This window comes from Acanthopagrus latus, chromosome 9, assembly GCF_904848185.1.
Source record: "Acanthopagrus latus isolate v.2019 chromosome 9, fAcaLat1.1, whole genome shotgun sequence".
Taxonomy (NCBI): Eukaryota; Metazoa; Chordata; class Actinopteri; order Spariformes; family Sparidae; genus Acanthopagrus; species Acanthopagrus latus.
Window position 1 is genome coordinate 7,722,235 of NC_051047.1, and position 22,410 is coordinate 7,744,644.

General features: G+C 42.3%; 2 protein-coding genes across 4 annotated transcripts in view; both read right to left on the reverse strand.

The window, feature by feature from the left end:
* Positions 1 to 693: 693 nt before the first annotated feature.
* On the reverse strand, positions 694 to 3,781 carry fzd5 (frizzled class receptor 5). The gene has a single exon (XM_037109191.1). The coding sequence runs from the start codon at positions 2,975 to 2,977 to the stop codon at positions 1,223 to 1,225; it is 1,755 nt and encodes a 584-aa protein (XP_036965086.1). The 5' UTR covers positions 2,978 to 3,781; the 3' UTR covers positions 694 to 1,222.
* Positions 3,782 to 12,286: 8,505 nt separating this feature from the next.
* plekhm3 (pleckstrin homology domain containing, family M, member 3) overlaps positions 12,287 to 22,410 on the reverse strand; it is a 48,212-nt gene continuing 38,088 nt past the window's right edge. For 2 of the 3 annotated variants that reach the window (XM_037109894.1, XM_037109895.1), the window contains 2 exons: positions 19,921 to 20,078; positions 12,287 to 16,766 (listed from right to left, as the gene is read on the reverse strand). In XM_037109894.1, the coding sequence (XP_036965789.1) occupies positions 16,604 to 16,766; positions 19,921 to 20,078 (321 nt within the window). In that variant the 3' untranslated portion in view covers positions 12,287 to 16,603. Of the gene's footprint in view, positions 16,767 to 19,920; positions 20,079 to 22,410 lie in introns of those variants that run through there. The other variant, XR_005076951.1, reaches the window with a different exon arrangement.

The following is a 22,410-nucleotide window of genomic DNA, read 5'->3' on the forward strand; positions in this document are numbered from 1 at the left end:
ATTCTTGACATTTTTGCTTTTATATTGTTTTAGTAAATAGTTGATGTATAATAGAGATTTTTTCCGGTTATGTCTGTTGGCTAATCTACAATTATTTTCTAAATTACATGACCGTGATGTCTTTCAATTCAGAGTCCACTGCAAGAAATCACTTGAGTCGAAGAGTCGAGGTTGTCAAAGTGAGGTCCAGGTACCTGATGTAGCTCCTCAGGGAGTCCGAGCAGGATTGTCACACCATACGTCATTAAAAAAGGAGAACTATTTTTAAAACAGATTCAATGTTACTATGTTGTTTTGTAAGCAAGACCTATTTTGGACAGTTTTGGTAGAGAATCTTGTTCAGCAGAAGGTCAGTGGTCCAGTGTTGGGGTCCCTTATGTGGAGCACGTTAAGCGAGTAGTTCCACTGTGAACCAGCAGGTGGGGATAAAAGCTATGGACCATTTCATCCTGCAGCCTTAACCTGATCACAGCCGTTAGTTCACACATGGACCAAACTAGATCGCTTCTCCAGTGACAACTGTGCTTATAACTGTACGCATTGTAAAGAATTATATCCTTTTTTCTATTCTAATACTTTTATTTTAATCTATAAATCCAAGTCTGAGAAAACCTATTCGAGGAGAGTTTCCCAGCGCTTTTCACTTTGCAATCACACAAAACACGCCAGATATCACACTCAAATACTGACTTCACACAGCACATACAGGTTTATACAATTCAGATCCAGCAAGATTTGTTCTCTGGGGTCATAAACATTGCTTGTGGCAGTGGCATTGGTTGGTTACATACTAAACAACACACTATACAGCTAATTTTATTTTTTATTTTTTTTTACAGAAAAAATGTACAATATATACATAAATAAATATGTTTATGTCCCAGTGTTCAGGGTTGTGATTCCACCATGGATCCGTGTCACTGGGCTTTGAAGATGTTTTATCACCAAGTTTCTTCATATGTTTCCACTACCAGAGTCAGTTTCACAAAAGTCAGACTTCCCTTTAGATATTCTGTGTTGGATTTTCTTTAGTTTCTGTATCATTTGGAGCTCAATTGTCTATTTTCTGTGAGAGCTGAGACTCAGGGCTCGTTGATACACAAGTACATGATCTAGCAGATGTTTGTCTGCACTCACATTTTGGGTGTTTGGAGTTTATTCCACAGTATCCAGACAGGTGACTGAACATCAGTCCTCTGACAACATGTCACTGTGCCTCAGGTCATATATGGGATGGAGCAGCTTTATGATAGATCCCTGATGTCAGCCCAGTTCCAGTATGTCCAGTTAAAGCGGTACTGGCCTCACTGTACATAGATGGAGGAGCAGTGGCTTTCTGCAGCCAGCAGGGGCAGCATCGAGACACAAACCTCCTCCAGGACTCCAGGGTTTTCCCTGACCAAATCCAGACTCCTGAGGTGATACCCACCACCAAGCACATGAAGTACTTGAGCATGAAGATGGCGTAGTCTGGGCCCACGCCCGAACGCTGGCGCTCAGATGGGCAGGAGCAGGCCAAGGCTCGCTCCCAACTGGGCCGATAGTACTGCTCATAGACCAGGCAGGCCACCACGATGGTGGCGGGTACAGTATACAGCACTGTGAAGAGCCCGATGCGGATCATTAGACGCTCCAGTTTGTCCGTCTTGGTGCCACCTTGCTTGATGATGCTCCTGATGCGGAAGAGGGAAACAAAGCCGGCGAGTAAGAAAAGTGAGCCGGTGAAGAGGTAAACCACGAGAGGTGCGAGTACAAAGCCCCTCAGATTCTCCAGGCTCTGGTTCCCCACATAGCAGATTCCGGCCACAGGGTCCCCGTCCACAGAGCTTAGAGCCAGGACAACGATGGTCTTGACGCTGGGGATGAGCCAGGCGGCGAGGTGGAAATACTGAGAGTATCCTGCGATGGCCTCGCTGCCCCACTTCATTCCTGCAGCCAGAAACCAAGTGAAGGACAGCACCACCCACCAGATGGAGCTGGCCATGCCGAAGAAATAGACCAACAAGAAGACGAGGGTGCAGAGAGCTGGGCCAGTGGTGTCGTAGAGGACATACTGCTGGTCACCACCAACACTGTTGCTGGCACCACATGCCACTCGCTCATGACCTGCCACCAGGCGGATGATGTAACCCAAAGAGACGAAGAGGTAGCAGGCAGCCAGGAAGATTATGGGCCTCTCTGGGTACTTGAAGCGTTCCATGTCGATGAGGAAAGTGGCAACGGTGGTCAAGGTGGAGATGAAGCACAGCACTGACCAAAGTCCCACCCAGAAGCTGGTGAAGGCGCGTTCATCGGCTGAGAAGTAGGGCTGGTGGCAGGGCTGGGCGCAGTTGGGTATGGGGCTTGTGTGGACCTGGCTGTACAGAGTGTGGGGCTCCCTCTTGATGGGGACCAGGGGATCCCGACACCGGCACTCCCTGTCACACTGCGGGGGGCTGGGGGATCTGGTCCGAGGTTTAGGGGTTGGTTTAGGAAACGGTGGAGCCAGGGTGGTGGTCTCACTGCTGTTCTGGTCCATGCACAGGGTTTCATCGCCCAGCTGGGGCAGCTGTTCGCAGCTCATCCTCTCGGGCCACTCGAAGCCGTACTGGCTCATCAGCGGGGAGCAGCCTCGTTTGGCCCGTTCGCACACGGAGCGGCAGGGCGGCAGTGGCTTGCGGTAGTCTGGCAGGCAGATGGGGGTGTACATGCTGCACAGGAAGAAGAGCAGGTCTGGAGAGCAGCGGATCCGGACCAGGGGCCAGAACTGGTGCACCTCGAGCCCCACTTCCTCCTGGGTGTCGTGGTTGAACTGATTGGGCATGTAGGTCAGGTTGTAGCCGATGCCCCTGCACATGGGCACAGTTATGGGCTCACAGACCAGATCCTTAGAGGCTCCTAACGTCAGACCAGGATGCCGGAACAGCAGCAACAGAAGCAGCATGAGGGGCCTCGGGAACACCGGGCTGCATGGCACTTGCCTCACCGTGGATGCCATTTAGAACATAAGTATTCAATTGTTTTAGAGAGATTAGTTTAGAGTCAATAAAACAAAGAAAATAAAAACAAATCAGCTTCTTTTGATTTAGAAGTCCATCCCGGATACCTGGGAAAAAAGAAAAACTTCTGCTGAATAGATCAGATCCAGAGGTTCATTCTGCTCCAACAGAGAGAAAAAGTGCAACTTCCAGCCTCTTAATGATTAAAACAAAACAGGCTGAACTCCTGACAGTAAATCCAGTTTGTCCCACAAGGTGCACGGTGCGCCAGGAGAGCCTCTGCTGTCAATCATTCACCAGCGCTCCTGCGAGCAGCACGGAGAAAGTTCATCTCCGGTGGTCACGTTCCAATAAATTTAACGACCCTGTAACATTTTTACCAGCCCTGTTCGCTCCTGGCAGGTCACACACGCCAGGAAAAAGTCGCATCATGAGGTTCCCGGTCGGTGAAAGAGCGCAAAAGCCGTCCCAAGAAGACACAAAAATCACAGTTCAACAAAATGTCTCTGCGCCCGAACCCCCGTGTGTAAAATCCACTTGACGTCTCGTCTCCGGGTTTATTCCGTCAGTCACATAAAAAAAACATCAATCAAAAAAAGCTTTCAGACACACTCAGCTTTTTCTTTTTCAAAGTTTCACAGGTGTCACGCCTGCTGCCTCCGCGGGAAAAACTGAAATGAAACGCTGATAATCCGAGCAGCTCCCCGGAGTGAGAGCGTATTCCGTGTTGTGACGCGGAGCAGAGCGCGGCTGCAGCCTCCACTGAGCCTCAGGACGGAGTAAAGTCCGCCGAGCCTGCAGCACCTCCTCATCACACACACTGCTGCGTTCACGGCCTGTCGGAAATGTCACAATTGACGTAGAGATTAACAGCTAAGTATATATATATATTTCCTGAAACCAACACAAATCAAGAGTTCTGTGGCAAAACGTTTTTTTTTCTTACCACAGTGTGATTTATGAATTATACCCTGATCATGCTTTGTGAGGAAAAACTAAATACATGAAGGCTACAATTACAGACATAATGGCACGAAAAAGAGTGAAAAATGTGAAAACTAAAGCACTTACAATCTAAATCAGTCTAAATAGTCGAGAATAAGTTGTGTCAGCGATGACCCAAATTACCCACCGCTGTGATTTATGTGCTTCAAACAACCTTGTAATTCTGCAGGATGGTAATTTTCTTTTGTGTTTTAAGGTACAATTTTGAAGAACTTGTATGTGAGTAGGTGTCATGTTTCTATATAATGTTATGCTATAGGCATATTGAACGTTTTTCTTCATAGGCTACATAACTTTCACAGTCAATTATCAAACTTTTTTCAACTAATTTTCTCCCTCTAGACTAACTGGCTGATCAACCGTGTGTTAAAACTAACTAGTTTTTAAATGTACAGTGTATAGCTATAGTATATATTAGGCCCAATGGCAGCTTCAGCAAAACCACTTTTGACAAGTTACGTTTTCTCCATCTTTCACCATCTGCACCTGAACGCATCAGTGAGTTGTAGGCTATTTTATGACTTCCTGCATTAGGAGGTTGGAGTTTTCCAAGAGAGCTTGAAGGTATCAGATGATGAATGAAGTCTCCCCACCCACTGACACCCCGACCACCGACCACACACACACACGCACGCACACACACACACACACACACACACACACACAGGTACAGGTACATTCTGACTTTTAAAATGATCCACTTTATTGCTAACATCTGCAGTAGCTCAACCTGTTGTTCTCCTACCTGCAGGCTGCTTATCAATGCTTTGTTTTTTTCATTTGATGAACATTCTTTTCTCACTGCTTTTTTCCGTGAATTTACCATCCAATAAGTCCATTTCACACCATTTGTTAATCTCAAACTGCCAATTATCTTTGCAGTCCTTCTGTTTTCAGTACAAAATCATCTGTTTCCCCTTAAGGACCAATTCAGTGTTAAATATATAGTGTGTTTGTTCACAAAGCCCGTCCTTGACTTTTGGCCGAACACTAATCTTAGTTTGTTATTAACATCAGCCGACACCGTGTTTGTCATTTCCTGTTGGCTCTCCTTACATGACAACAGGACCTGATGGACAGACACCTTTAATGGCACACATACACCAGACATTGAACTATATGCAATCATAGCAGGCTGTTGTATTCTTACCCTGTTGTTCAGGTCAGTGTAACATCACAGAGCTGAGTGTTGAATCAAAATAATGATAAGAATAAATCTGTGGCACTTGATAACTGATCTAATGACTCTGCTCTGTCCACACACACACATACACACACACACACACACACACATACAGAGAGCCATATCCCACGTCGGACAAAGGTCACAGTGCTCTCCAGGGGACAAAGGTCTCAGAGGGTGTGTTTGTGTGTGTGCTCAGTGTATCAGCCAAGACAAACCCTTCTCAGCCTGATTTACCTTCCCTCAGGTTACTTTGATAAAGGAAAGCAAGCGGCGAGGAGTTCATGTGCAAAGCCTGGAGGAGATCAATCCATCCTGTACACACACACACACACACACACACACACACACACACACACATATGTGATTACTTGTGGTGACTTAAGTTAGAGTACATGCAGATATGACCTGCATCAGTTGCTGATCAGATAACCACGGGACAAACACACACACACACACACACACACACACACACACACACACACACACACACACACACACACACACACACACACACACACACACACTCCTACTCATTTTGACCTCAACCCTAAAACTAGGTCTTAATCCCCAAACAGCCACTGGAGGAAAATCAGAACACCAGTTAAACATCCTAATCATTTTAGTCTAAAACTCAGACTGGTCCTCATGAAGATAGAAGTACAAGACCACACACACGGCGTGGGACAAAAAGTAGAGACATATTTTTTTCAAAGATGAATCTACTTTGTTAGAAATTAACTACTTATGACCAAATAATTAAAGAGACAGTTCACCCCAAAAGGAAAATTCAGTCATTATCTGCTAACCCCTTTCAGGATGGAAAGTCAGGTAGAGTTTGGTACTCCACAAAACATCTCTGGAGCTTCACAGCAAACCTGGAGCTTTGCAGCATTCTCCTAAACAACAGGAGCAGATGGGGACTTGTCGTTTGCAACATAAAAAAAACCCTGAACAAACACAAGATGGTTTTATACAGCTTGTTCAGCGTGTTCCAAGTCTCTGGAAGCCCCAAGATCCCAAATTGATTTAAGAGATTTTATTTACACCTTTTTTAAGCCGAAGACTTCAGTGTAGCTGCTGAGTTAAAAGCATTCGCGTGCACCCCATCTGAAGTGGTGTAAAAAAATGTAACTGAGCCCCTGGAGTGTCATTTACGCTGGATGAGCTGTGTGGAGGCATTTGTTGTTGTAGTTTTTGGTTGTTTGTATGATTTAAATCAAGTTCTACTTCAGGTGTTTAGGAGGAGGCTGCGATGCTGCGATGCTGCGATGCTGTTTTGCTGCGACGCTTCAGAAATGTTTTGTGGATTACGAAACTTGAGCTGATTTTCCATCCATATGGGGGTGAGTAAATAATTACTGACTCATCATTTTTGGCTGAACTGTTCATTTAAGGACAAAAGTGCCAAACTAAATATAATTGAAGCTGTCACCACCTTGTCAGAGGTATAAAGGGCCGACAGGGAGTGTCCAGGGAGAGGACTCCAGATAGGGTCGGCCAATACTCAGAAGGGATTGGACTAAAGCTCTTAATTTCTAAATGTTTTGGAGGGATTTTCCTTACGGAGCCTTGTGATCAAATTCATGGAAAAAATTGACAACCTGCTGGAAAATTTAGGAGCTTAAATGGGGTCAGAGTATGTTGAGAAGCCCTGCTTTTAAAGTGTCAGAGTAATTCATCAATTAAGCCCTGTCTTGTCTCTGGCTAAATGACCACATCCTTGAGCAAATACACATCTGTTGTCTCAAGCTTTCATTTGAGAGTCGACGGTGAGACAGAGAGGGAGCAGGGGGAGACAAATCCATGTCTGTTAGCGCCCACGCATGACTTTCTGTTGACTCGATGTAATCTTGCTTGCCTTTTAAACCTCCCTTTGTGTTCAGCCCGAGCACACCTTCGGGCTGTCTACTTGCAAATGATGTAAACGTTACTACGGACCATTTTTCAAAAGCACACTGATTGTGTTTTATCGCCCTCCCAGGCAGCCACGTTCATGTCAGCGCTGCATGAAAATCAACATGCAGAGACATGGAGCCTGTGAACCTCGAGTGAGGTGATCCGTCACTGTGAACAAACATCACGTGGGGTCTTTTTGTTGGTAGAGTTGTGTTGCTGTTGTGTTGCTCAGACTTTTTATTTTACATCAATCTGTGTTTGCGTCTGGCTCCATTTAGACTCAGCAAGTTAATGTTAAGCAGAGGTGTTGCGGTGGTGTTATGTGAGAGGCTCAGGTTGTTGATTTAGATGCATTAATAATACATGAAGCTGCTTTGAACCGACTTTACTGGCATTATTCTCAATAAGTCAATCAAAAGGTTCCAGTGGAGTATAAAGAGAGTATCGGGCTGTAAGTTCTGGTTCATACATTATACAAAGCGACCATGCAAATAATTATCATAACACTTGCATGAAAAAGCTCCAAGCTTTAAAGATACACTTTGTATCGTATGTGTCAGCCAGAGGAACAAGAACCCCGTCGTACCAAGATGAACAGTGTGCTACATGTCCTTGGATCTGTCTGACCTTCACAACGGAGATAGGACAGCAAGTAACAGAGTGTTTAACTTTTACAAGAAATGTAACACACCCTCGTCATCAGAAAGAACATTTGAAATACACTGTTGCTCAAGTCAGTACGCTCAAGGGGTTTACCAGATATTACAGATGCCGCCTGTGGCCGCTGCTATGTTGTCTCTGGACAAAACAATCTCACATCAAGGGCCATTTGGTCACTGTTCCACAGAGCTGTCAGTGATATCACATGGCCTCCACAGCCTGTTTACATTCATGTTCTTAACTCTTTCATCCATCTGTTCATTTGGAGTCACGTATCTGTCCATCTGATGAATGTAAGTCTAAATCTCACTCTCTTTGAGTTGTTTTTGGTGTCAACCAAGTCCTGATGGAAGCAGGAACTTTAGCTGCTCAGTGCTCCACAATGTTGTCCAGCTAGTCACTGTGTAGACCAGCTAGTTGCTGCTCTTTGTTTTGTGCTAAGCAAGTAGTGTACAATGAGTTATTAGAGATTGTTTGCAATGAACATTTTGCTGAGAGCGGCGAGGGTTCTGGAAAAATATAAGGACACGTGAAGACCGCTCATCCATGTTGTTCTGCTTTGACGGTGAAATTCGACATCCACTGCGGCTGGAGCGTCACTACCTCAGACGGAGACAAATGCACGTGTGCTTTAATCAGTACATTTGGAAAAACAAAGAGCAGCATTAGAACAGACACTGCTCACACATCTAAAACATGAATCAGTATTCTGGACGCCACTGCCCCATTATATATTTACAAATAAAAATAGTTTTTGTGTCAGTATTCATTTCCATAATATCTTGTATACTGTCACTCTGTTAATAAATCTACAGGAGGAGCTTTGTAGCCATGAGGAGGCAAACAGGTGACACGGAGGCAGTATGAACTTTAGGTTCCAGGAGCTGATTTTGATTTGGTTTTCATCTTTTTCCAACAGGTACATTAGTTTTCATCGGATTATAGTAATTAGACAGTTTTCAGTGTTTTTTTCTAATAAGCACCCACAGTATATATGAACATGTGCCCTCGAGCTGTTAGAGCCTTTTACAAACAACATCTGGTCCTCTGCGGTTTCATTTCTCCTCCCCGCAGGCTCATACAGGTGTCTGCACAAACCTCTGTCCTGCTGTGTACACACACACACACACACACACACACACACACACACACACACACACACACACACACACACACACACACACACACACACACACTCAATAGCTCACAAATCTCTCTCTCAGAGAAACAGCTTTCATGACAAAATATTTATCATTTCCTGACATGGATTGGATTTTAGTTAATTGTTTTGAGTTTGATTTTATCCAACAAAGGTGCAGCTAGAGTATACTGCCAGCAATTAAAAGTTCTATCAAAATACAGTCATTTCTTCCATGGAAATATTCTGGCACCGCTCTGTCCAGTGATTTACTGGCTGATCAGTCATTTCACATTAGTAACTTCTGGTTCATGTGAAAGTTATTTGACAATTCAAAGGAGATGTCTCGTGAAAATAGCTGCAACTTTACATTCATCTCATAATTGATTTGTAGATCTTTAATTTTCCAGTTGTAAAGGTCAGAAAAAGGTGAAAAAGATGACATCTTCAAATTGGTTCTGAACCGTTGTCCAGTCCCCAGACATTCAGTTAACAGTTTATTTATAAATTCTCAATATATATAGAAAACACATTACACTGTAGTTGGCAGTGTGCTGTTAAACAACAATTAGACAGTGTAGGGACCTGGGTCTTAAACAGGGGTCCACAACCTCTAATGGGTCCCCGGAGTTACTGACAAATAATTGTTGAGTAACATTTTGAAAGTTTCTTTTTAATCTAAATGGTCTGAAAGTAGACACTAACACGCCTAACATCAGCCCTGCCACTACTGCTACTACTCCTTGTCCTGTAACAATGTTGAAGACCCCTGACTTTTTGGAGACCATATAATTGAACAGAAAAATTAACAACTAAAACATGAAATTATGTGATTTTCTAATTACATACTCAGAAATGTGTACAGAGTTTTGTTGACAGCAGGTCAAGTCACAACTGGCAGTCTTGAAAAATTCATTCCCTTTGGTTTTTGCAGGCTTCAGTGACTTCCCCTGTTTGGACTGTGTATAAGACTGGTGACGAAGTCACTTTATGCTAAACTGCAATCGTTAAAAAACACATTTTAACAAGGATTTGAGTAGAGGAAAAAAAAGCAGTGGATCTACCCTTTAACACTGACAAGAGCACACGAACAGTCTGCTTGGCTCAAACCTGCTGAAAGCTCAGACATGGCCAAACGAGCCCCTGAACAACCAGGTCACTGGGAACACTGGGGCCCTGCCAGCTTTTGTGAAGCAGCTCGCTAAATGTCAGTGGGGGCACTTTGTGTGTGTGTGTGTGTGTGTGTGTGTGTGTGTGTGTGTGTGTGTGTGTGTGTGTGTGTCAAAGCCATACACCCTCCTCTCATGTTGGGAGAGCAGAGGCCCGGTCCTTCACTCCTCTGTGACCGTTGTCCACCTCCTCCTCCTGCCTGTCTTTTTCTTTCCTCCGTCCTCTTTTTCTCCTTAAACTGTCTTTTGTTTTCATTTTCATTGGCATTTCTGCTCCGTCATTGTTCAGGTCCTAAATGAGTCTTGACTGGCCCGCAGGCCATTGGAGAAGCACAAAGGACTTCGTTCTACTCGCTACAGTTGATCCATTGTGGCCGTGCCACAATGCACTAATTGGCGATGACAATTAAGCGCGGTCGACACTCAGCTTCAATTTACCCGCTGCTCAACATACATCACAGGCAAATGATTCAGCCTGCGAGCCGCTTGCTCTCTCACACAATATGCATATTCGCTCGGGCAGGTTTACATGCACTCTTTATTCTTATGAATCTGCTTTTGCTCGGCTTGAGGTTGAGCTCACAACCTGTCAAGCATCCACAAGCTGACACGTTATCACTCGTCACTTCAGCAAAATCTGAACTCGTTTTGGAGCTCATTCCCAGCCTTGGAACAAGTAGCTGACAAAACAGTCGCACCACAAGGCCCATTCAGTGGCTGTTCTGGAGCTCCTGATTTCATCACACAGCCTTCCTCAGTAGACAGTCGTCCTGAAACTGTAGAGGAATGGACATTTTAAAAACTTCCATTTGAATTTTCCAACTCAAAGTACACATTTTTCAGAAAAAATCCCCTTTTTTTCCCCTCCTCCATTATAGATAACTTGTGTTTGTCAGTCAGGTGGAGGTCTTCATTGGGTGACATAGTTCCTTCAAAGTAAGATCTGACCCAGGCACCGAGTCAGGCCGGGTCCAAAATATATGTAGACTAGTCAGGTCTGGTGGGGCCTCCACAGAACAATGTGTTTTCTGAGGCAGACTGAGAGGAGAGTAAACTGAAGAGGGATGTGACGTTTGGCTGCTGGTTAACGGGTGGAGGATCACGCTGCTGCCGCTATTTCAGTCTTTCCAGGTTAACTGCGTTTTAGGTTGGGTCTAATTTGGACAAGTTATGACTGTGCTTGGATCCCTTTCTGTAAAAAGATTTATGCACCTGGAGTTCTGGGTGGTCTTCCACTGGTTTGGATCAGATAGGGTCCAACAGAGCTCTACAGTCAGATCCTGAGGATGAGCCACAAACTACAGAGCTTTAAATCAGTGCTGCTTGATATCATTACAAAACCCATAAACCCACTGATGAACACGTGGGGTCTAAAAATCAACAGGACAGTATGTCAGGAAGTCCTTCTGCACACTTCAGTGTGTAAATGAGCTTTTTAGTCAGAATGTGGCAACAGTGTGGATGCTGCAAAGGACTTTTTAAAATCTGAGCATTAAAGCATATATGTGTGTGTGTGTGTGTGTGTGTATATATACATAGTGTACATAAATAGTGTTTATCCTGACTTGTTATTAGGGTAAATCATAATGAAGAACTTCTCTAAGTAACCTGGGTCAACCACAAACAAAAAAAAATTACATGTTGTCAAACAATTGATAAGTAAAGCGTGACTCACTAAAGTGTATACCATCAGACAAACAATAACTTACACCCACCATGATTCTGTTTACTAAAGTCAAAGTTTGCAGGTCCTATATCTAAATATTCGCCGGGTTTTCAAGTTGTTGTCTGACTTGAGACAATCATGTCAAGCTATTTATTTCAATTTTCTTTCTCTAAATAATTTGGGCATTTGAGTTTGCTGGAAAACAGTTCATTACCAGTAATGTCCCATGAAGTCCAGCAAGTCAAAAAAAAAAACATCAGTGAAGTGATAATTCTACTTCATGGGACCTCTAACTTGCCTGTGCCTCAGTAGAGGTGTGATTTTGATTTTCTTTTTTTTTTTTAATGTAATTTGCTGACAAAGACTAACTTCTTGCGCTGTTCCTTCACAGAGATCAAAATGAAGTTGTGTAGTGGCAAAAACAAAAAGGTACAAACATGTGTTGAAACTTAACCACTTGTCAGTCTGTACACTTGTGTTTGTAGCTAGCAGCGGTAGCTCAACAATGCAAGCCAACACTATGTGTGCGTTATAACTTGATCCCCAGTCAAATAAAATGAACACTTTCTCGACACAAGACTCAAACACTTTCACTATTAAGAATTAAGTCTTTATTGGCATCAGTGGCTAGCGGACAAATTTGAACAAAACCAGACAGGAGGAAGGGCTGATTAAATCAAAAAGTCAACTTCCTGTACTTGCATAAACGTTTGGCTGCGATGAAATAAACAATGACAAACAGAAAACAATAATTTAAAAAGTGCAAAAAAGAGAGGAGAGCTTCAGTCCAGTTGCTGTTTAAATACTGTACAATATATTCTTCTCCAAACATGTCAAGTAAAAATATACTGCTATGATCATAATGTGCCTGCAACACAAAGCGCATTCTCCAAACACACGCCTGCTCTGATAAGACGACCTGTAAACATCCTGACAACACTGACGCCATGTTCAGTCAGAAGACGTCATGTTAATAGTTAAAGATTTGTCAAAACCTGGTGTTTTCATCACAGTTGAAACATGACAGAGCTGAGCACAGACATCACACATGACACATTCTTCAATGTGTTCATATTTTTGCTTCCAAATCTACATGGAAATGAAAAAAGGCAAAATTATAGGAAAGTTAGGAACAAAGAAAAAATGATCGACTTAACACAAAGCTGCACGTTGTATGAAGGAACAGACGAACACGCTGCATGAACCGATAAAGAGAACAACGCGAGCTTTAAAGTGATTTGATGCTCAGGTCTACACGTCGGCTACAGAGGCTACGTTGGGGCAGAGTACAGAGCCCAGCGGGTGTCAGGAGTCAGTATGTTGTCGTCTCGCTTTTTTTTTTTTTTTTCTTCTCTGTGCATCAGTTATAAGAATAAGAAGTAGCGTGTACCTTTAGGAATTTTTTGTCCAAAAAGATTTCACAGAACACGTTTAGTTTGGTACACACGGAACCAATTGATTACTAATAAATGTGCTTAAAACATCGGTAAGTATTTATTAAGTGCATTAGATAAATCGCATGTTATATCTAGAAAACTTACATAATACTGCTTTTAAAAAAAAAAAGGGTCTAAGAAACACAGGCTTTAACATTGGGACATGTTGATCTAGATTATGTAAAGCAGTTCATTTGGAGGTAAAACTGAAAACATACAGATAAACAGATTCAGATTTTGTTTGATAAACAACATTAACATCCCTTAAACACATTTTACAAGGTATTATTTCACACAATAAATATAGAAATCTTTGATCGGAGAACTACCTGAAACCCAGTACTTTGACAGGACCCGTCATGTCGGAGCCGTTTTGTTCCATAAAGCTCGGAGCTCGGGCGGGACTGAGGTTTGTTATTCTTTTTTCTCTCTGACTACGTCGATCCTGTGTGTGTCGCGGGTCTGAACATACATCATATTGAACGTTTTGAGTGATATTGCTATAGTGGTTTGAGTTGCGACCTCAGTGGTAATGGTAGATTTTACATTTCATTTTCACTGAAAAGAAATATAAAAATGATGACGATATGATTTTTTTTTTTTTTTTTCTCACTCTGGGGTATCGACCAATCAAGCATGTTCCATCATGTTATGTGTTGTGACAACATTTACTTTCAGGAGAAAAAATAAATAAATGCAGCTCTCATCATTTGGAATACGCACTAAGTCATATTGTGATTTCTGAAATATTTCAATTTGCTGTTCAGTCCTATTTGGCAGCACCAGTCTGTTGCAGCCGGATTTATATCAAAAATACTTCACAACCTTGCCATTACTTTTTTTATGCAGCAGGCACAATCAGTCAACAATAACTTAAACATTTAATCACACGGCACATGTAACATAAGAAAAACAAACAAAAAAAACAACTGTAATCAGCTGACAGTGCATTTTCCCTTCATATTTCAATCTACACTTGGTTATCTAGTTTTAGTCTACAGTATCCAACATGCTTCATAAACATGAACAACTGCCGGTCTGATCTGTGATCTTCACAAAAATACATATTCAAGAGTAAACCCGTAAACAGCTGTTCGTCAGCCAGGTGCTGATTACAGCATCTCAATCGCACATGGATTCCCTTCAGAGTTAACATGTTCATATGGCTCAAACAAGCTGGAAAAACAAAGAGGAGGGTAAAGAGCAGACAGATGAGCAAAGAATTAACACTGAAATCAGTCCAGCTACACCGAGACTTTCTCTGATGAGAAAACGAGTAGCGTGAAGGAACAGCAGCTACTTTTCTATCCTAATTATTACAAGTTCTGGTATACTGAGCTTTAAAGCTGCAATACATGACTTTACTGTGATGCCCAAAAATCCCAATTTTCTTGAAACTTGTTATTTATTGATATATGTATACTGTTGTTTGTAGAAAGCACAAAAACCTACTGTATCTAACTATAAAAATGCACTGTGTAGGATTTGCGTCATGGGTTGTTACGGATATTTACCAAAAACCTTTCACAAAACCAAATCCAAAATCATTTACGGATGCTGAAACACAAGTCTGTAATTGTTGCTGATTAATCAGCTGACGGACTTTTATTTTCCCATATTTCTGTAAAAAACAAAACAAAAAAAAAGGCCTTGAAACAGGATGGAAACGCAGCTGCTGCAGCGGTGTTAAGACGATGTAAATTGAAGTGTTTCCAGACCTTTACACATGAAAGCAGTGGGCTAATAAAGGCCATCTAGGTATGCATAGAGATACTAAACGCTAAAGCTGCTATCATGTTGCCACAGATTCTGCATGAATAAAGCACAACAGGAAGTAGAAACGCAGAGGGGGGATAGGAGGGGAAAGGCAACAATGAAATAATAAGTTACAGTAGATTATTGCCCCCGTTATTCTACACTGAGAGTGATGAGGGGAGGAGGTGTGCTCTGACGGACGGACACAGAGGCCCTTTTAAATCAAACCATCACCGATCAAATGTGTGAAATGTGTCAGTTAACTAAAGGTGAATGACATAAAGGACAGACAGGAAAGGATGGAGGGATTCTGTATTTCAGTATCATTTACACATCACTGCTATCATTAATTATTATTATTATTATTATTATTCGGTACAATCCGATCTAATGACATCCAGTGGACAATCTGTGAAACCCACAGCAGAATCCACTGGCCCCGATGTTGATCCACACTCACTTTGTCCCAGACTACTTACACCTGTGGATATACGCTGTGATCAGGCTACTGGAGTGATGCTGCAGTTTATAGTTTATAGTCTGAATCTGTAATGTCGTTTAAAGAAGGCTAATGTCACAATTCTGTAACGATGAGCACTAGATGATTATGTTACACTGGCATCATCTAACAGATATATTCATTCCCTCCATAAATATATGAATCCATAGTAGTTAAATAAATGCCTTTCATAATTTCACAGATATTATTCATATTGTATTTTAAAAATCTGAAAATTCTCACATTAAAAGGAGCAAAAGTTTAAGTTTAAGCTTGAAGAATGGCTTTGAACGATGACCCAATTATCAAAATAGTTGTTGAAGAATTTTCTAAAACTCAATTAATCAGCGACATTGTTTCAGTTCTCAAAGTTTCTGCGGTTTGCCTCAACGATCTTTGTGACGAAAGGAGGTCTGATACTCAAACAGTAGTCATTTAATTGAAATACATGAGTATGTCTAGTGGACTGTGCTGCAGGAGAGGTCCCAGAAGTTTTTATGGATGTTGTGATACTTCGTTTCCCGCCATGACAACTAGTTAAAGCACAGGTTCACGACTTGACTAGACCGTGTCTGCTTATAATGTTTGATAGAGTCCAACGCCTCAAGACAAAGCAGCGCATCTTCTCACATTTGAGAAGCTGGAACCAAAAAATGTTTCCCTTTTATTCAATGAATGATTAATCAATTTCTAAACTTGTTAATACATTTTCTCTCCATTGACTAATGACTAAACTCGAGCATAACAGGTGGATGTCGTTGGTTAGAATAAACCACCAAACATTTCAAGTATTAATTGAATTCCTCGAGTTGATCCGCTGTGATTTTACACATTTGACCCCTGGAATAAGAAACAAGTGCAGGTGGTGACGGTGGTGACGACGATGCGACGTGACAACAAAATACAAGTAGTTCAGTCTGTAAAGCCTGGTGCAGCAGTTCTTCAGTTGGTTTTCTCCCTGCTCTTTACAGGAGGAAAAGAAGGGGGGGGGGGGGGGGGGGGCTTTGTTCAGGTGTGTGTGTGTGTTAGCAGATACACACACACACACAAACACAAACCTGGCGATGCATCACACGCTCTGAGCTAGTCCTCTGTCAGAGACTCTGTTGTAGTGTCACACACAAATCAGACACACAGGCACTTTGTCCAGCGTCATGGCCTGACAGCACCCTGGCTCTTACTGCTTTTCTGTGTGTGTGTGTGTGTGTGTGTGTCTCAGGTGTCTTGGTAGGGCAGGTGAAAGCACCCGGGGCTGTCGTCGTCGGGTGACCAGAAGGAGGACGGCCTCTTGTGGTGGAGTTCTCGGCGGACGCAGCGAGGACATGGCTGGGCCTTTTGTCGACACTCGGTGTGGAACACGGCGCCGCAGCCGTCACACCTGCAAAGATCAACGCGCGTCTTTTAGTTGTTTGAGAAAACATCAGCGCAGTTTGATATCCCACCAGTGTCAATTTCAAATTTCAAGAAAGAAATATTTGTTGCATTAATTTGCCTTCTTAGAGTCAGATGACAAGAATGATGCTGTCACGTCCAGCAGCTGGTTTAAAGCCGTAACTTCCTAGAGTCTTGTTGTTACACTGATCTCGCCAGGCAAACAGCTGAGACCTCCAGGACGCCTCAAGTAAAAGTGTGAGTGTGGATGTTTGATCGGAGCTGGATACCAGAACAAAACATGTCATGTAAGAACTGTTTGCTGAGCGCACACAGCATACAAGTTTCTAGATTCTGCGTTACTTCTGGGGGTACGCAGAGCACTGAAAATGTTAATCACATTATGCCTCTGAACCAATCATTCACCAATCAGGGTGTGCTTATATACAGTGTTGACATCATTCACAGAAAAATGTTAACTGGTGGACCTTAAAGCTGCTGGTAGGTGACTTCTGTACCTTCAGAGAGAGCAAGATTAGATTTTCCTCCCTGTTTTCAGTCTTCTGTTTAAGATAGTCAGCTTCCTATTTCCCATACAGATGTGAGAGCGGTGCTGATCTTATCACTTAACCCTCAGTAAGCATCAGAGTGTTTTCCTTTAATACTTCCAAAGTGTCTTTTAGGAACACGTATGTTGAAATGGAATGTACATTTCATAACAACCTTGTTCCCACAAAATGTACGAACTGCTCAGAGCTTCCGTAGGTTTATTTTGACTATAACGATACTGTTTCTATGCTTTCTAAAGTTTCCAGAAGCTACATGTCAGTCTGCAGCATGGATAGACTAATCAATTACAAAATAGCCTTTAAATGTAGCTTGAACTACTTCAAAACTATTTTGTAGGTCTGGACATCATTCCAGTTAACAGTTGATATATTATTATTAAGAGAAATAAAAGGTTGACAGTCATATTATGACCCAATATTTATAACAGTTTACAGTCCTACTTCCTGCTTCAACTGTGTGCTCACAGTGTTCCTGAACGATGACTGATTATTACCAACATAGATTTAGTTTATCTGGATTTGTGATGGTTCATTGAAACCTAAGTGTTCCTCTGAATGCTTGTGTCACTGTGCCGTGTTATTATTACTGGCAGAAGCGACGGCCCAAACTGAAATATAGTACAGTAGATGACAAACTACAATGATCTATTAAGCATGCTCGGCAATCCACGTCGTGTCATTTCTCATTTCCTGAGCCATCAGCGTCTGAGTAACAGAGTCCAGCTCTGCTCCGGTGAGTACAGTAGATACAGCCGTTATCAGGTAACACTTAACACTTCCTTCACAAGCCATAAAACACAACTCAACAGGCGAGGTGTGTATGTGTGTGAGTGATAGTCCAGGCTGTCTTCTCTGCGTCTGCCTCCACAGCAGAGAGTCTTCTGAGAATCAGCTCTTATCTCTTTGCTGCCTGTCACTCAGAGTCTCAGCGACGGGGACGAGGACTGGACTGTGTTAACTGTCCATGTCATTAATAAACCTTCAGCTGTCACACACACACACACACACACACACACACACAGAACTCTCTCATGCCAACCGGTGTCCTTAACAAGCAACAGGCTCACCTCTGCTGCTCACACAGACACAGAGAGACAGGACTTGCTCACACACATATTTCATCTCATTGCTTTTTTTTCTATCTTTCCTATCTTCCCATACAGATAGTGTTTGTACTGTACATGTACTGGCTTTGAGATAGTTGTCTTCAACATTTCTGCTTCTAATCAAAGACAATAGAGGGGAATGGAGTTTGGTTTATGCTGCTTAAAGTATTCAATATGTAGGCGCAGGGATTTTGCCTTCATAGAAAATAGTTCCAATGAAAGCACAGTCGAGCTGCAACAATGATTCCCTTAATCGATTAAGTCTGATTATTACCGTTAACAGACCATCTTTAGATTGTGGGGCTTTGGGAAACACTGATTGACTTTTTCAATACTTTCTGACATTTTATAAACCAAAAAAAAAACTAACAGCTTAATCAAGTAAATAACTGACAAAGAAATCCGTAATGAAAATAATTATTGGTTGCAGCCCGAGTTCAGTGGATTGTTTCTGCAAGGAGATGCTACAGTCGCGTTTCCACGCTGTGATCGCCACAAATACATTTCCATTCACCTTGATTTTATCAGAGTGGAGGCAGAAGTCTCAGTGACAGCTACATTAAAACCTGGAAAACTAAAATGGAGACTCCCTGCTGGGCTTGAATCTATTAGAGGGAATGACTACTGCATGACATTACATCACTATTTCTCATGTCTCAGAGTGTCTCCATACTGCTGCCTTACTGCAGAGGGAAGAGAGCATTCATTCAGTCACCCAGAGAAATATTAAAACTACATTGTATTTTCTTCATACTGGTGGTTTGCTTTTAGGAACAGTCTCAGAAAAAGAAATGCAAGGTGGTTGACGCAGCTCGCTGCTTTCTGAAGAGCCTCTCCAGGAGCCTCTGCACTGGACCTCTTGAGTTAGACCGAACTGAAGCAACGTAGAGCGGTGGCAAAGGCAACGGAAAGACACAAGCTAGAACACATTTAATCCAGGCAGCACAATTTGAGGCAAATAGTCAGCTCTGGTTCAAACTGTGATTCTGGTTCAAACTTTGACTGAGATAAAACACTCGACTGTCATTCAAACATTCACATTAAATTGCTAGCAAGCTAGAGCGACAGTTGGTACGTTTGTATATCCACCTGTCATGCTCACAGACATATTCAAAATGATGCATGATGGATGTCTGTTCAATTTGCACCTTTAAAGGTGAATGAAACTCACTTCCTGAGAGTGTAGTGTTCATGTATCAGCAGGAGATCATAGAAAGTGACACGCTTTTCATGGTACTGAATCAAGTGTTGCACCAAATGGTGACAAATGTTTTTTTTGTCCACATACTGCAGTGCTTGTTCTGCTTCATAGTGTTAGTTTGACAATACTTGACGAGGTTGAAACTTTCAATAAAAATTACTGGCGGCTATCAATGCAGTGTGCCAGTCTTCTGTAGGTTTTCTTTCTTATGTATCAATATTACATGACCAGCCCAGATTTCTTTTGTCAAGTAAATGTTCAGAACTGTTATCTGACGATCTGTACCTCTTGGTTGCGTTCTCCTGGAAGGGGTAGATGACCTGTCCGTTTTGGCAGAGCTCACAGATGAAACCTTTCTCTCGACACAAACTGCAGCTGAAGACATGGGAGCTGGCGAACTTGATCACCTTGGAGAGGAAGGGGGCCAGTTTCCCATCAATCACCTGGAGAGTGCGGAGAAGAGAGGAACAGAAAAAATGACATCAGCTACAACTAAGACTAAAATCCAAGTTCACAATACAGGTATCAGACCAGCTCTCAGCACCCTCTACACAAACTGAGGCTAATTTGACATTTTGATCGGACTATGCACCTCTGTGAGAACTGGTTAATGGTAAAACAAGTGCACTTCTGCATTGACTCAAACGGTCAGCTTGGATGCAATCGTGACATTAGCTCTCTGGGGAGACTCTACACGTCTGCATTACTGTGGACGAAATACGAAAACTAAAATGACAATCACGGAGCCTATTTTGTAGGCTTTTTGAAAAGCAGTCAATCAATCAATCACCATGTGATCCAACAACATGGTGAATGATGATATTCAGTTAATGTGATTACTATTTCATGTTCATCAATCAAGCAATGGATTAACCTACGTAATCTTCGTTTATCAAGATCCATGCGTCACTCCTTGAATTAGAAAGGGAGTTCCTGGTAGGTTTTGAGATGGGTTAAACATGTTTTCACACCACTGACTTGATTTAAAATGACTACAAGAATGCAGATTCCTCTTTGGCTTAGAGGATAGATGGAAGACAGGAGGAGAGGAAACTAAAGGAAGGATGGAGGGAGACAGTAAATGAGGTGAATGCCTTTTAATGGCAACGCTTGGCAAGTTTGTTTAAGAACTGTGGGGAGGTCTGGCGGCGGGGGTCTGGACTTGCATTGTAGTGGATGACTAAGACAGGAAAAGCGGTCGGTGAAAAGAAAAGCTGTGTAGAATCTGATGGAAATTTTAAAAAAATCCATACGGTCGCAGAGCTTTTCCGTATCATGTTGATAATGCAGACGGACAGTGAGTGCGTGTGAGACAGAATGTATGAACGGAGACTCTAAAGTAAGAGAAAGAGCGGTACAGATACAATATACAAGAGAGAGATCTTGAGAGAGTGCGGGAGCCTGTATTCAGATACAAGTGGTTCCACCTGGCAGAGCTCTGGACCTCCCAATTATAACCTCCTTCATGCTGCTTGTTGCACGACGAGGACGAGAGGAGAAGAGTAGGAAACAAACCAAACCCCACACACTCACACGCACACACGCACACGCGCGCACACACACACACACACACACACGATGTTTTGGACCAGTAGCTCACTAAAAGCAAGATCTGTTCCTATCAGTTTGACATTTACAGTCAAACTGTTTAAGGCTGCAACGACTGATTATTCATTTTGTGTTTTTTTGATTCCAGACATGGGAAAACAACGAAGTCCACAAATCTAAATCAGAGCCAAGATCAGATTTCTTCAACAACCTACACAGATAAGTGTTATGTTGTCTCTGATGGCCGTTTTCCATGTCACAGAAACAAACCTATACAAAGCTACATAGTTGCAGCCATGAAAATGAAGTGAAAGAAAGGGGCATAAAAAAAAGAAAAAAAAATTGTGAATGAGATTTCAGTTGATTTACAGAAATACAAACTCGACTCAACTCGACTTTGAGCTTTGTGAAAGACATAAGCAAGCACGACAACGTCTTCTTTCAGGTGAAAAATGGCATTGGTTGGACAGATATTTTTCCATACGCTAATGTAAAAAAGTTACATTTGGTGGTTTTAAGAGGAGGTTTCTGCTGTGGCTGTTTCTTGATGAACAATAGTTTGTCCATCCATACAGCACCTGTACTGTAATAACACCTCTGTGTTCAGTTTCTGGTTGTTTGGAAACCTCTATGACATCAGGTCTCTGGCATGCACTGTTATTTTCACCAAGACACAGTTACAGCATGTGAATCTTGCTGAACCACACGTCATTTTTTTCTTTACTGTTTGTCTACAGATCAAATAAATGACAGATGACATGTTAATTAGTGGGCTTTACAGTTGCTAGTAGGCATATCTCTGAACTTTGGAGAGAAACAGGCCAGCCGTTTTCCCTTTTTTTCAGCTATGACGCTAAGCTAGGGTAATCAGATCCTTGAATAAAGTCACAATCCGAGAAATAAAAGTGCTAAATAGAATCATAGAGGTTTTTCGGTTTGACCCTAAAAGAGAGCCGCTTTCGTTTTCTAGAACCTTTATAAAAGGTTCCACCTGAAACCCATTTAGAGGGTTTTATGTGGCACCCAACAGAAAGCATCAGACACACACATTTTACTTATTGGCTTTCGATCTGGTCACTCGTGGTATTGCAGCAAAAAATGCATGTGTCCCATGAAGCAAATTCCCAATAGACCACAATTATAAAAGAGGTCTTAAAATATTTTTCAACAAGAAACTGCCATCGTTCATAAAATGTTACTTTCTATTGATATGTTACCTATTGACAT

Excerpts from the sequence above, each read along its gene's own strand:
- fzd5 (XM_037109191.1), bottom strand. The coding sequence starts at position 2,977 with ATGGCATCCACGGTGAGGCAAGTGCCATGCAGCCCGGTGTTCCCGAGG.